General features: G+C 52.7%; 1 protein-coding gene across 7 annotated transcripts in view; it reads left to right on the top strand.

Annotated features, from left to right (window-relative positions):
- The window catches only part of LOC126539405 (latrophilin Cirl-like), a 507,732-nt gene that overhangs the window by 448,423 nt on the left and 43,180 nt on the right, over positions 1-16,129 (top strand). For 5 of the 7 annotated variants that reach the window (XM_055075343.2, XM_055075342.1, XM_055075340.1 and 2 more), the window contains one exon: positions 11,714-11,758. The exons of the other annotated variants lie outside the window; for them this stretch is intronic. In XM_055075343.2, the coding sequence (XP_054931318.1) occupies positions 11,714-11,758 (45 nt within the window). The remainder of the gene's footprint in view (positions 1-11,713; positions 11,759-16,129) is intronic. 7 annotated transcript variants of the gene reach the window in all.

The following is a 16,129-nucleotide window of genomic DNA, read 5'->3' on the forward strand; positions in this document are numbered from 1 at the left end:
CTGAGTGATATTCAGCGCCGAGGTTATACACCCGGAAGTTAGTAGCCCCTGGCTCGTTAGCTACTGCGCATGCGCCGCTGCCGGCGCGGTGCTACGTCAACCTTATCCTTTTTTTTTTTTGTTGCTGCCCGCCTCTTTTCCTCGCTTCCTTAATGCTTGCAGGCATGCGTAACAAACTGCCGGCATGAACTGAAAAGAAGGCTCGCATTTTTGTTTCTTCTGTTCGTTTCATCTTTTCTTCGAGATGCGCTCAAAGACGCTACGGTCCGTCGCGCGCAGGGCAGCGTCTCGGAAGTACGACACTGCGGCTGCTATTCTATGCATGCGAGTCGGTGGTGGCGATGCTATCTGGCACGCTGCGGCGTGTTCATGAATCTCGACGCGAGCACGCGATGCCCTCCGGGTTTTTTTCTTTCTGCGGCCGTGTAAGCTTATACCCTGCTGCGTTAGTGTTGGGCTGCGCACAGGCAGGCAGTTGTCTTCCGTTGTCTACTTGTTAATGCAGGTCGCAGACTTGTGCGTTTGATTCTGGACGCTGTCATTTTTCACCGAAGCCTCACAAGAAGGAAAGAAAGGGGAGAAGGAGAAAGGTGCTGAAGGGCCGGATGGAGATCGTTTTGTAAGAAGGAAATGTTCTGCGTCCGCCCTGATGTGTGTGGTCCTCTGTGATGGATGACTGGGACCTGTCAAGGTGTAGCTCCAAGAGGGAATCTCGCATACAGTCTACTATAGGACGTTGCAAATCATCATGGCTCAAGACGACGTTCTGACAGAGGCTAATGAGACGGTTGATTAGAGGTCAAAAGACACCGTGAGCGCAACTCACTTGCGTTCCTTCTTTTGTTCATTTGTCGCTTTTGCTGTGTAACTGACAAGCGCCCGATAAAAATAATAAAATCAACGAAGTCAACTTTAGTCTTGGAGATTTCAGGATATCTTTGTGCATTGACTGCGAAATGGTTGGCCTTCATGCGCCCTAAGTCAACTTCATCATGGTGGTCCGGGTCCCTGTCGATATGAACACTGTCCAATGCGCCTTATCGAAGGGGATGATCATTTTAATGCACCCGTGTGGCCCCCTCTGAGCGAAAGAGGGCACGCCGTTCGTATTCATGGCAAAAGGATTACCTACAGCTGCGCTCGCCTCCAATCGTATACGCATCCCACTATATCAACGAGAAAGGTCGTACAAATCCCCAGCCAATTCGCTTCGCCCGAATGAACACGACCCCCACGACACGATCGATTCGACGACGGCGGCAAGGCCAACCGCAAATCGAGCTGAAGATGTTCCTCTAGCGGTGAGCAACGTAACAACCAACAAGCCTGTTGAGAGCAGGCAAGAAGCTCGCGTCGTGTAGTGTCTATCAAGTCTCTTATACATAATCCCCTCTTCCCTCTACCTCCTCGCCCTGCGACGCCGCGCCGTCATTTTTCTAATCGCACCTCTTGAACCGCGGCGACCCCTCGAGCCTCGAAAGGCAACGAGAAGCTGCCGATGAATGCAAATGAGTCGTCGAAGACCAGCGGGCGGTACCGCGAGCTCGGTCGTTGTGTAGTTGCAGATGGCGCCGCGTTCTTCGTCTGTACGCGTGCGAAAGATCGTCTGCTGCACTACTGCGTGCGCGCAGTCGTCATATCGTTGCAGACGTCGCAACGGCGCTCGTCTGCAAGCTTGCGTCAGGTCGTCTGCTGCACCTCTGCGCGCTCACGTGCCCTTCTTCCAAAGGTTTATTCGAAGGGCCAGCCCGCGCACGTTCGGGAATGCGACCGGAAAGCCTTAGCCGTTCGTGAAGAAAGAAGCTCGGCGATGCATTCACGCACGGCGCTTCAAGGCAATCTGGGGCCGCTGCCGGCGGTCGTGTGTACATACGTAGCCGTACACACAAACACACGTTCGGCCGGCTTCGTCGTGCCGCGCATCTTTCAAGCCCCCTCTCGCGAGGCAATTAGCCCCGTCGCCGACGCGCCGATGTCTGTGAGGGCACGGCCGACTTAGCTGCGCGATTACGGCGGGAGTTGAGCCGGCGCGCCATCCTGTGTTTTGAAACAAAGGGTGAAACGACGCGACACACACGTCGCGCATGCGCCGTGGCTTTGAGGGGTTAGTTTCTATGCAGGCGGTGACACGGCACGCGTTTCGCAACGCGCCGTCTAGACAATACGCTTCTTATTCACTTTGCGTCTAGTCTATTCGGAGCTCTTGTCTATTCGAATCTATTCTGTTGAACTCGTCGCGTGCGCGTGTCATTTAGATTCTTTTTAGAAGGCGACAGAGACAATGGCGTAATTTTAGTGTGCGCCCGAAACTAAGCGGACGTCACGTTCGACCCCGCGCCATGGTAAATTATATATATGCTTCGTCACGCCCATTTGCTTTGTTCGAGAGTTGTACAATGTTAGACAGCGACCGATGGACGAGGGGTCGCATCCCCTTGTTCTGTGTAGAAGCCACAACTTCTGCGACGAATTGTGGAGCCGATTTAAACGTTTATCTCTGCCGCGATTTGCTTTGCAAATTAAGCGGCGACCTTCTGTGGCCCGCACACACACTTAGTTCTTTCTATTGGATACTTCCTAAGGTGATCGTTTTCGAAACGGCTGAGAAAGCCGGTTATCGCGAACCTTTGTGCGCGTCTGTTTTCGAGTCCTCTGAACGCAATACCGATCTCGAAAGCGGACGACAAAGAAGCTGTCGTCTGGAATGATTTCTCGCCGTCTGTTTCACTTCTCGCTTCCCAAACAGATGTCGGCTCTATGCCGCCTCAGATAGCATATATACAGTAACTTTAGCTTCAGAGATCACACCTGCGCCGATGTGTCCGACATAACTTTTCGTAGTTTGCAGCTGGTCTCTCAGGTGGAAAATCGGTACCTTATATTGCATCTTATTTATTTTCTTCTTGCCAGACATTCATATCGCCGTGACTTCACAGTATGCGGTGTTTCATGGCTTTTTTTCTTTTTTTTCTGCGTACGAAGTGGAAAACAATCTCGCTGACGTATGTCCCGACTCCATCACAGCACCACATGCCAGCCTTGTCGGATCAAACTGACTTGTAATACCTCTCATAGTGCCGTTTCGTCTCTCCGCCATCTTTGTGTCAGTCGCGCTACCGAAAATCGTTGGCCGTTTCTCCACAAAGATTGTGCGTACGATGGATTAAAAACACACACACACACACACACACACACACACACACACACACACACACACACACACACACACACACAAATATTAGGAACGTCGTACGAAAGCCGACAAAAACAAACAGAAACCATTCAACAAGAGTAATAGGTAACGCTGAATACGTTACGGAATCGTCCCGGAAGGTGGCGCCGGCGAGCGTCTGTCGTCTTCGTCGTCTGCTTCAGCAGAGGGCTTATCGTCTGCATTGGACGTTTGCATTCGATCAAAGCGAGACGTCGTTTCGCACTCAACTATCCCTCGCCTGTCCGCCGTATACACTATGCCTTACACTAAGAGGGGCAGCTGCGCGTCGCGTCAAAATCCGCGCTCCTCACGCTCTCCATGTTTGACAGTCTGCGCAGAAAGCAGTGCCACGCACCGTGCGCCCGGACCCTATACGGCCCGCGAGGCGTGTATGCTATAAAAGCCCCGTGTGTGCGTGTGCAAAGAAGCACTCTGCTTTTCGCCTCGCCGGCCCCTGAGAGAATCTCACCGGTCTCTGCTCCCTCGTGTTGCCATTCTCGCGAACGCTTCGAGATCAAGTTCAACATTTCTAGTGTCCTTTCCGGCGCGTCAAGACCGCGCCCCCCTCCCCGGCTGTCACGCCAATCTCCGCGAGGCGTCGCCCCCTGCGCTCCGCTGCTGTGGGCTTGGTAAAAACGTGTAGACTTAACTCGCCTCCGAGCCCGAAAAGCTTATTTCTTTTTTTTTTTTTCTCTCTCTCATTTTCTTTTTTGTAAGCACGTCCGCGAACGCATATGCACGGCAGCAGCGCCATTTTTCTCGCAGAATTTGCCCGGTAGGCTGAGAGACGGATGTTATTCTTCTGTTCTGGTCCTCCGGCCCGTTTGAGTGTTTTCTTTCTTATTCACTTGGGCTATGCCCTCAAAAAAGAAAGTGAAAAGTGTGGTTCGAGCGAGTCGACAAACGCTCTTCACGGAGTTTTCGCTTGACGCCGTGCCGCTCGTCCCGTATATGGTTTGTCGTGCACTCCTGCTGCTGAGTGTGTGTGCGCTGGACGGGCGTGCCTGAAAGAACCCTCCCCCCCCCCCCCCCCCCCCGCAAGATGTTTTTGGCAACACTGTCTACAGTGAACGCTACGCCCTATAGCTGAGTCAGCACTACGCCAAAGGCAAACGACGTACGCACTAGCATTCACGTTCAACAAAGAACGTGCTTTACGCGAAGCGCTCGTTGCGTACACGGGCACGCATGTTTATGTTTGGCAAGACCTATTATGAATACGCGACAGTTGACACCCAGTTTTGGAAGTTTCAGGCGTCAGCTGGCACCCAGGTTATCTTAGTCAAAGCTTTTGGCTATGTCCGAAGGCCATAAACGAACCCTGTTCACTGCCACATTCGTAACTAGACCACAGCCGATGGTAGCATGTGAAAGTCCGTACTGCAGTTATACAGGGCCCGCGCAAATTCATCTCTGCAAGACTCCACTCATTGCAGAACCAGAGCGCTTACCGTACGAATGCCGACACACCGCGCACTTGTGATTGTTTCCGCCCATAGGGTACCTGTAGACCATAGCCGACAGGTCTTGGATCATCCTGTTTCAGCGCGGCTTACATCTCGCTCCAGTGCAGTTGTTTCACATCACAGACTGTCCTATAGACTAGACTATATATAGACAAGGTTTAGTCTATACATTACAACCGTGCGATTGGCCATCTTCAACGTGCCTTACCTCGCACTGGCTTTCGTAGTTTTACTATGAGCTTCAGTGGTCGAATATTCTTTTAAAGTAAGCTTGTCTGGCTCATGCGTTTGATTATAGCAATGCAAATTGATAGGGAAATTAGTATCTTTCATTTCTATTCTCGTCGATTGCAGTTTCATCCAACTTTACTATCTAAAAAATAAACAAATAAACAGCCATGCAGTGGCTACGTTACATCGCTGCTATTAAAGTACCGCAGCTACGGTTCCCTCACCGTTGTCGCGTGATGTGTAACACTAGGGATAGAGAAAATTTGAACTCCGCCAAAACAACGCCTTGCTGACGACAGGACACCCAAAAGGGGACGGGAATGACACGCTGTGCTTCCCTTCAGTGTTTGCTCAAAGTGCCGCCTCTGTATAGGCTCGGCTTGGCTTGGTTCGGCTTTGATAGGGCCTCGTGTGCAAAGCCGACGAGACGCGGCGCCCGATTTTGTTTATCGTCCAAATTAGTCGCGGTCGTTCTCAGTGTGCGCGCCCGTTGCTCACCGAAACCCGCCTGCGGGCTCTCTCTCTCTCTCTCTCTCTCCTTCCTTCCACCTCCTCGCAAACCCTGCGGCGGTATTTGTTGATCTTATCTCTATCGGCACCGCGCCTTGTTTGTCCCGGGCACACCGAAATGGCGCGCACTGCCCGTATGTACACTACAGGCTGCGGGAAAACGCTGAGAAAGGCATGTTCCTGTTGGTACCGTATGGAGCCCCAAACTGTGACTGGGCTGGTGGAGCACACGGTTCTCACAGGGAACGCTTCGGGCAGTTGACTCGTCGCGGTGCCGTCGAAGTGACGTGTGTTTGTGTGTTTTCGTTCGGCGGGCCACTTCAAAGGCGCATAATGACCCGTTGGCGAAGGCGAAGAACAAGACGTTGGCGCCTTTGCCCTCAATCATCATCGCTCGTGGACGTCTCGAGGGCTTCTGAAGTCTTTGGATAAGCGATATGTATCCGGGGATTTAAGAGGAGTAAGAGAGGGTTAAAGAAAGGGGTGAAAGAAAGTGAAGCCTCGACGTTTTAATTTTGATCACTTGAGGTGACTGGATTCCTAAGCATATAGCTTTTTCACACAGTGCAACTAATGAACATCTATGGCTGAATGCGTAAAAGGGTGCGCATATCAACGCTGCTCCTAAATTAAGAGTCACCGCAACGGGAATCTGCAGCTGAGTAAGGCACAAGCGTCAATTGCGGGCGGGAAGCGATAACGCATACCACACTTCGCGTTCCACGAAACTCCAGGACAGAGTTATCATTTCACGGATGCTCTCAATCGTTGACCGCGCTCGACACAATTTACACACTGATGGCAGGGTACGGCAGGTCGGTAGAGGGTCATCACTCTTACCGCAAAGAAAGAAGGGCGGGTCGTCCGAGAGGAAAATTCCTCGATAATTCGCGACTTCCGACGGACGGATCGCTCCGCGCCCATCTCCCATGCTTCTTTAATTTCTTTCTCTTGACCGCCGCTACTCCTCGATCTCCGGGAGGGAGGGATATTCTAGAAACATGTAGGTAGGTGCTCCGTCTTCGATGATTTTCGGTGGTGGGCTACCGATCTCGTCTAGCGATAGCAGCGCCGCCCCCCTCGAGCCTCCGCGGAAGGTGTGAGACCCGATTCCGGCCCTTTATACTGCGCTACGTAGCCAGATCTATCGCGTTCCCAGAACACCCTGGCGCCCTGGTTCCTCCTTCTCTCGGCTCTCTCGCTTTCCCGCTTAAAGCGAATGACTTAACGGGCGCCCATCGCGCTCTTCTCGCACTGCGGTGGCTGGTGGTCTCTCGCCAACTGCGTCCGCATTCCCCCCTTCTTCTCCTTCGCCCATCATTAATTTCCGGCTTACCCAAGGCGCGCCAGGAAATGAACCGTAAGGGGAGGCCAATGGCGAGCCAGCCGGAGACCGAGTGTGCCGAACGAACACCGTCGTCCGTACCACCCAGCGCGCGGGGGAACAATAATCCTTTCTCCTTTTTTCGCAACTTTCGATTCCCGGTAACTTCTACGCGGCTGTAAAAGCATACTTCTCCTTACTCCTTCCCTCGACTCCTTCCATCAACCCCCTCTCCCACATTTCCTCCTAGATTTTTCTTTTTTTTCCTTCTTCGCGCGTCTTCGCTCGCCTTCGGCGACCTCCCATTTCCTTATCGGCTGCGCTTTTCCACGTGTCCCTTTTGGCGCGGGGATTTATGTCTTACCTCCTACACTGGCCGCTGCTTGTCTTCGAGGCGAGTCTGTGCGTCTGTTTGTGCGTAGGGTGCGCTTGTGTACTGTGCGTTTTGTTTGTTTTTCTTTCTGTCGTGACGTTACGTTTCCTAACTCGTATGTGTCCATTTTTCGCGGTGTTCCGTTTCCGGCTACTCGCTGGAGCGTCATTACGTAAGGGTTCTTTTTTTGTGTGTGTGTGGCAGTCGCTTTGGGCGGCCGTTGCGGATAAGATAGGGCACGCTCACGGCGGGCCGGCTGGGGAATGTAGCGCTCTCCTAGGGCGTGACCTTCATTTGCTGATAAACTGTAATGGTCTCTTGCCCCGATATCAGGATGGACCACACAGGGAACGAACGCGGAGAAAAGCGGCGGCGTTCGTCGCAGCCGCACTTTTGGGTCTTGGTGAATTGCTGCTATAGGTGAGGAGGAGCTAGTCGCATAGCGTACTGGCCTCCTACATCTCGCATTGCGGGCTGGAGATCTCTCCGAGGCCGCGCCACGGCATCAAGCTATTCTTTTACGCTCTGAATGCGGCTTCCATGTGGCTGGCCACTTCAGGGCGGAGATGTCTGCTTGCCTCCAACGTGGTGTCGAACCACTTAACAGGAGTTTAAGTATTGCCCCCCCCCCCCCCCCGCCGAATTTACTTTCCATTTAACTATTCACTTGAACACACGTCATCTTTTCATTCGTATATAGAAGCCATCGACAAATGTGTAGCGGGGCACTTCCAACACCATAGCCGCTCAACCAGTGGAAATCCCCGGATGCCGTTATCCGATACCACGCTTGATCGTGCGGCGTAAACACAAAAGCAAGCCGTCTCGAAGGCGCGCTTGTGTATAAATAATAAAAGCTTATAAAATAACTCAATAAAGTAAGCCAGCGCACGCGAGTCACGTGACAGAGATTTATATCGTCGCAGTGTAACGCTCGGCTGCCCTCGTTCTGCAAAGTGAAATCTCGTCGCCGGGTTCGACCACTCCCACGAAAACGGCGTCTCCATCGGCGAAAGCTGTGACCGCGTTTGTACGCCGGCTCCGTGCAACCCGATAGACGGTGTTGTGTGCCGCTACACTATACAAGAGCACCAACTCCCCCGCAGCAAAGCCAGCCATCGTCGGCCAAAGCTTTACCGTTCGGCCTGCGCTTTCGATCTCAAAAGGCCGAGGCAAGTGAGTTGAAGGCGGTGGAGAGAGAGAGAGAGGCTAGTGCCTGCCTCGGCGAGAGGCAAAGTGGATAAACGGCCGCTCCGATCGGATTCTCTCTTTTTTTTTTATTATTTCTTTCGTCTCAACAATCGCGCATTGTCCGCGCCTATACGACGCCTTGTGTGGGTCAGCGGCACGCGTTGGCCGTGTTTTTTGCAGTTGTTGCTTCGTGAGAGAGGCGATGGTGCGCCGGCGCGCCAGATAGGGACCGGGCTTTCCTCCATGGGAAAAAAGAAAGAGAGGAAACGATCGGGCTGAATAGGATGGGACTGGAATGCCCGCCGGTTTGGTGGTTTCTGGGTTGGCCAGTCTGCGAAGCGGGCTTTCGCTTTCTGTATGCCGGAGGCGCCAGTTGCAGTGGTCAGTCGGCATGGACCCTCTGGTCGCGACTGAGTTGGCGTAGCAATTGCGGTCACCCATCGTTGCAGAGCGACCGCGTTCAGTGCAGTATTAATAAGGTCGTGAAATATGAAACCGATGTGCAAGTGGGAATGGAAAACGAGAGTCATTTCCAAAACGCTGCATGTAGTTCTGGCATTTGCCGACGCATTTACCTGCTGCACAGTGCAAGAGCCTTTGCTCTACCAGTCTCGCGTCTTCAGGGAATTACGTGAACCTGTTCTGCACGTAGCACGAACGCACTGGGGTCAAGCGAAGGGCCACGTGCGGACGACGCCATGTTGCACTGGCGTCTTAAGTGCAGCACCCTCAGAACACTATAGTTCACGAAGTGCAGGTGAATCGAATGTACCCTTTGTTAACGAGCCGGGAAATGCGCGACTTCTTCCAGATTGCGCACCTGTGCTGTGAGATCACTGACCTCGCTTAACGCCTACCCGCGTCGCGTGTAGCTAGTTAAATATGTATAAAAGCTCACGTATTTCTAGCTCCATCTTAGTCTCGCTGCATAAAGTCCGTGCAATCGTCGTGTCGCGTTGCGTCTCAAATAAACAAAAGCGCAGCAACGCATCGCATTCGTTAGTCTTACGGTCCCGTAACCGCGCGACAGAAAGTCGCTTTCCACATCGCGTCGCCCTGTACGCCAAAGTGCCGCCCTCGAAACTTTTTTCCAGAGTTGAATCTTTACGACTCGCATACAGCCATGCGCCATATAGCTCAGCGCTACGTAAGCCGATGCGTGCCGACGTGGCCGGCGGCTTATGCGTGCATGCGATACCAGAGGGTTCGGTTGCTTTGCCCCACTTTCCGCCGCCGCTCCGAGCAAAAGGGTCCGCTCGCGTCTGATCGATGGCTTGGCGCACGCCTTTCTTTCTTGCACGTGCGACTGCCTCGAGTTTCTTGCCGCGCTGTTAAGACATCTCAAGGTGTGTCTCTTTCTTTCCGAATGCGTGCCACGCGCATATTACCACGTGGACGCGCACTCATACAATTATCTATCCTACGGAGAGCAACCTGAAACTGTCACCCGTGCCTAGTGTTTAACCTATCGCTCTTCCAGCTACGTGGCTCGTTGACGGAGTTGCCATCTCGTTCCCGTTTCAGCGTTCCTTGGTGCGTGCGTTGTGTGCCGCGCTGTGTGTTTATGTAGACGCCGTCTGATGTCGGTAACAGTCGGGACGTTGATGTCCCGATATGGCTGAAATGACGTGCACCTGTTGTGGATCTGTTGTGAATCCAGCGGGGGGGTCCAAAAGACGAGCCGACAGGCGATCGACGGCCCGAGAAGATAAAGAAAAGCGGTTTAGATGTGTAGAGTCTTTTATTTCCTCTGCATTCTCGGTGTCGTTACGTCGTAGTAGAGCGAATTGAGTGACGCGTATGTCATTATACGCGTGCTACATTTGCTCCTTGTGACGCCGCCATGTGACCTTAGGAAAAGATGCCACCTATAGCTGCTGCTGCTAGGCGTAGGCCTATGTCCTCGGTGTGAACCATTCACGTGGTCGAAGCGTCGTCGGGCTAGCTGTTGCAACAGAATATATTTCATTGTGCCAGTGTCTGTCTCCCATAAATTAGTTTTGAAGAACGTTTAACATCAGCAGTGCTGCGTAAAATGCGCTGTATAAGTTTTGACGTGGCTGGTGGTGCGTCAGGTCGTGGGTTAGGCGCAGTGTGGCGTCCTTACGCAGTTCTTTTCCTGTGCTTGAATCCTGTTGCAATAACTGCTGTTGTAGAAATAAAGGCTTAATTAAGGGTTGTGGAACATCCCCTTATCTTATATATCTGACCAAGTACTCTTTTCCATTGGATCAAGTTCATACTTGTGAAGAAATAAACATGTAATAATTGCACGAACAACGCAAATGCGAGACACATCTGGAAGAGAAAAATCCGTATTCAGTACGCTTTCTCATTTTGACGGAGCCTTCGCCTGTATTTGTTTCCTTTATTTGTGTTGCATATGCATTTTGTGTTTGTTGTCTTCATAACATGTATGTGTGTATGTGTGTGTTTTCAGCCATTGTAGTTCCCGACGCCGCATGTACTTTTGGCTCTTTTGAGAGTGTCTATTGCCATGAAAATTGTGCTGAGAAAAACTGTGGTACTTCCGCGCTATGGTAATGCCATAAATAAGAGACTAAAAATCATGCTACGTTTTGCGGAAGTTCGCCGAATGAGCAACAAAAGAAAAAGAAAACAAACAGGCAAGATCGGGACTTGAAGAATGCTGTGCTGCAGCTTGCCGGCATCATTAACGTTATAGCAGCGCATAGTTAGACTGAAACTGCTCTGGTTAAAGTCGACACGACGAGAAAGCTCCGTCCTGTTGACTTCGTCGGCGTTTGCCGTGCAGGTTATAACGCTCACCAGTAATGAAACAAAACCAGCTTGAATGAGACCGGAGTGTATACGTTGGCTTTTATTTCAATTTTGAGTGAAATCAACGGGCGAGCTAGTCCATAACTGGAAATAATGGGGCATTAATTAACGGCGACAAGTCTCCAAAGTTGTTGCCCGCCAACTTCAGCTTGTGACACCCTGTCACGCAACCAGGAAACGCAGTGTACACTTTCGCGACAGACTCGAATTATAACCTGTAGCAACTAGCGAAACTCGAGCCTGCGCTGAAAACGAACACGCAGCAGGCACAACTAGGAGTGACACGTGGCACCAAGGGGGGAGCAGCATATTTATTATCATTTAAATCTCCTTTCCCTTGAAGTCAGTACCCCCCCCCCCCCTTCCCGAAAGTTGTGCGCACAATAGGAAACGTGTTTGCGCGCTAATGATCAGAGTTGGTGTACTCGTTTCGTCGTATAGCAAGCCTGCATGCCCTACCGCCAGTTGTGGATTATTTCGGTCGTCACAGTGTCGGGTGTATTGCGTTTCGTTGAATTTTTCACGAACACGTGTCTGTGCCAATTGCTGTTTTCCCACCCGTTTATTTATTCATTTGTTCTCCTTTGTTTGGTTTGTTTCAGTTTCCCTACCCAACTATTCAATAAGGCCACCCCAGTTGGGCAGAGGTAAAGACCCCAAAGTTTTTTGTGTCCTCTTTGTTTTGCTCTTCTGTTTCTTTCTCTCATCCTGTCAAACTAACAACTGTGCATTCTCTTCTTCCGTTGCGCCTGGCGGGCATTTGTGTGCCACCCTCCTCCCCTCTCCCCTTTACCCAACCCGCTGCGCGCGCTAACACCTAAGTTTTATACAGCTTTGCTTCAGTAATGTTGCTACTGCTGCCGTGCTTGTGCCTTTGGATTTTGCACTTCTGAATGTGTACTGTGCTCTTCCTCTTATTGTCTACACGCAGGAGAGTGCAGTTAGCGCACGCTTTCCATGCCTACAGTTCGGTCGAGTCATTTACGAAAGCGAGAGCTCGTTCGTTCTGCACGATGAGAGAGCTAGGCACGGCGTGCTTTTTATGTGGCCGCTTTACTTGCTTCGCCGCATCGCCCGCTGGAGTTCGCGCTTCCCTGCGCGCTAGCACGAGCGGCGCCAGGACCGCATTCGATTGACGCTTATTGTTGTTGGTATGGTTCTTATTTTTTTGCTCTATTCTTTCTATCTTTGAACTTTTCCTACTCGTAAAACGGGATGTGACGGGAGCCTGCGTCACGCCAGCGAACGCGTGCGAGCAGCACACCTCTCCTACGCTCCCACCAGGGGACGCTGCGGCGGTTGTCGCTCGCTACCGCCCCCTGGCGGGGCGTGGTGACAACGTTCGCGGGAGAGCGTTATGCGCGGGCTGCGATGCGCCTGGAAGTTCCTAATGACTTTAACAATTAGCGAAAACGTCACGCGCTCCTCACGCTCGGCGCGCTGTGCCGTGGAAGCCCCCTTTTCATCCCGTCGCAAGTTGATGCCACTGTATCTGCTGCAGTTCCTGTTGATGCTTCAGCGTTGCTGTTGTTGGGGCGGCGTGGTGGCGTTGACGTTACGCTCGCTGACGCTTCCGGTGTCCGATGCAACAACGTGAGGATCGGATGAAGGTTTACCGGGCCGTGCACATCGTGGGCTTCTTTTGCAGATTCGCGTGGTAGCTTCTCCTTCTTTATTTGTTTTGTCATTACTGTAGAGCTCTCGCGGTAGCTGCAACTGTAGAAGGGTAGGGCTGTGTGTACAGTTTATCCAGTGACACCGCGACCTTTTTCGGAGGTGTTCAGAGCAAGAGCAAGGATGAAAGCCAGCGAGGAACTTCCTAGGAAACAAACACGCTGCTCGACAGGGCGTCGCGTTGTAAACGCCGACCGTTTTGTAGCACGAAGCTTACCGCGGCAATTATCTCTCGCGAGACTTTTATTGCACGCGCGCGTAGATCAGCGTGTCCAAAATTAGAGTGAGAGAATGGACTTTAATCACCAGGGTGATTCAGTGGCCTAAGCAAAGCAAGGGAGGAGAGTTTCGTAAACAAACAACAGAACGAACGAACGAACATTCATAGCCAATGGCAGGCTCTTCTATTTGTGGCAAATTAGCCTTGGTATACTCGTAGTTCGAGCTTGGGGCAGTTCGGTGCATTATGTCTCGCGACGGAAAATGTAGGATCGGTGGGGCTTGCCGTTCTAGTGGTAACGGGCGGCTTCTAAGAGACGCCTTTAGTGCGAAGCGCGCCGCATTATTTTGGCTAACTGGGGCTTCGCAGCGGGCCCCCCGCCACCCATATGTATGTCGGCGGCAATCGAACCTGCAACCTCGAGCTCGGTAACAGAGCCGCCGCCATGTATTGAGATCAAGACCGCCATCCCTACGGGGTGAAGTGAAAAAGAGTCGTGCAGTCCGGGCTTTTAAATTCAGATCACGCGACCGCGCCGCGGTTTCAAGCGGGACGCTTACGTTCTGCGCAGCTTATCTATTACGGTAGCTCTGAGTGATGTTTATATTAAGGTTGTGCCGCGGGGTTCCGCAAGATCGTGATCACGACGACAGGGGAGGGAAGGAAAGAGAAGAATGACTGCGCAGCGAGGAAAGGTTAAAGCTCGCATGCTTATGCCCGCGGAAGTGCGTACGTAAGGATGAATGACAGCGTACGCACGCACGCACACATGAACACACACACACATGCATGGCGGGGTCATCAGCCGTGGCTACACGTCCCGTGCAGCCAAGGGCGTTCGCACGATGTTACGGCGAAGAGCTCACGTGTATGTAGCGCCGGGCTTACAGCGCCGTCTGCTGTGCACCAACGCGTCCTCGCAGGTCACGAAGCGCGTGTAGCCGTTCCCTATTAATACTGGCGGCGCCCCCCGGGCCGTCACACAGGCGCACGCACACGCATGCATACCCAAGCACGAGGATTGAATACTGTGATGAAAGGCGATGTTGCCCGCTGTGGTGGTTCTAAGAGGGCACGTCGTCCCGTCGCGTTGCACGAGGTTGCAGGTTCGATTCCCCGTCGCGGCGCGCGCATTTAGCCATGAAGTATACGGGCAGAAAAAAAAAACAGGAAGGAAAGAACGTGTATGCGGAGCCTCGAGGAGCACGCTCGGTCGGCACGAACCCGGAACCTTCCATTAGCGCCCGCGTGGCTCAGCTATGGGGCGTCAATCAAGCGATCGACTATAGTCCAGACAAGACAGTTAAATTTTACGGAAGCTGTCCTAAGAGCTACACCCGAAACATTTCTTCAGGGGCTACTCAGCGCGAATATATCATGGGCGATAATAAGCGAAGGAGCCAGCATCCGTAATTTTTTCGAAACACGTGGTGTGTCTGCACCCACGTTATTAATCGGGAAAGTCGTTAGGCAGGGTTTCGTACGCACGTACTCGACTACGCACGCACGCACACAAACACATACATACACACAAACACATAGGCGCGTGCGCGTACGAACTACGCACGCACACTGGATAGAGGGCAGCACCACCGCAAGCCTGTAATCGCGTTCGCTTCGATCGTCGTTCCGCGCGCCTTGTCATTTCGAGGGGAAGCAGCGAGCTCACCGCACCGGTAGGTGTGCACCAACGACCGGTGCTTGCTTATTGAAGCAGGCACGGCGTAGCGCAGACCAAAGGTGGGCCGACCGCGACGACGACGACTTGCGCTCCGATGTGTGACCCCGATTCGCCCCGCACTCCCGTGTGCAACCACCGAAGCAAACGCCCCTTCACGCGTAAAAGAAATAAGAAAAAAACACTGGGAGGAAAGGACGCCCGCGGTGCGGTTCACCTCGTTCATTGTCTTTGAAAACGCGCGCGCGCAAGCAGGGAGCGCAGCGCACCTAAAGGCGCACCTCTTCGAACACGAGGCGAAACGGTTCGCGACGCAAGCCATAACAGCGGCCGCCTCAATCCGAGACAAAAAGCCAGGAGCGAGGGCGGCGTCGACGCGTAGATTCGTTCGTCCGTCGTTACACGGCCAATAACGCATCATTCGTGGTCCCTCTCGTCCAGCAACGGAGTTTGAGGAAGTTAGCCGGAGAACGCTTCTGCTGGGCTGCCACCGAGTGGCCGTGTTCACGTTGTGCACGTAGCTATACAGCTTGCGGCTACTAAACAAAGACCCCCTCCCCTAAGAGTGACCGCGATGTTCACTGGCGTCAATCAATTGGGACCTCCTCCCTTTATCCATTCGGTCAGTCGGCAAAACCCGTTGGCGTGGCCGCAAGAGTAGTCGGTGCAGCAACAACAAGAACGAGAAGCTGGACTCGTCGAACTGAGGCAGTGCGTAGCGGCCCGCGACTTCTCTTTGTTGGTAGCGGCGACCGAGACGAGAAATACTAAGCTCGTCAAAGCATTGGTGCGCCTCTGTGGACACACACACAATCGCAGTGGCAGCCGCAACTAACGCGGAAACAGAAACAGCACCAACTTCAGTCGTCGGGCTTCAATTGTGGTTGGCTTCTTCTCGTTCCCACATTTCTTCTGCGCTTTTTCGTTGTCCGAAACATCAGGTCGTCGTGGCCTTCGCGTGGCGCGTTCCGAACCGAACTGCGAATGGGTGCACCCGAATTCGGCGACTCGCCTTGGGAGACAGCGGGATGCGCTTCTTAATGTGTGGCGCGGCGCGCGTTTGACGTGGAAGGGGTCAACCTGTCACGCCTGGCGTGTTTTCCCGTTCGACACCTGCGTGTGCGATGGGGCGGAGGGACGGAATTGGTGGCCCGGACCGCGTAACGGAATGGACGTACGGCAAACGAGAGAACAAAAAAATTATAACCCCGAAACAGAAATTAAAGTAGCAATAATAATGATTGCGGCAGTGACAGCCGTAAGACATTTCTGCCTTGCGACCTATTCACACTGTGCAGTTTGTTCTGTGGCGCCCTCTATATAGCCACTTCTCCCTTCCCTCTTTCCTCGTATGTTCGTAGTTTGCGCACCGCACCATTCAAAGCAACAGCGTGATCGAGTGACGACCGACCGCTGACCCAGAATGAAATTCACGATTGGCACTTC

Source organism: Dermacentor andersoni, chromosome 11 (genome assembly GCF_023375885.2).
Source record: "Dermacentor andersoni chromosome 11, qqDerAnde1_hic_scaffold, whole genome shotgun sequence".
Taxonomy (NCBI): Eukaryota; Metazoa; Arthropoda; class Arachnida; order Ixodida; family Ixodidae; genus Dermacentor; species Dermacentor andersoni.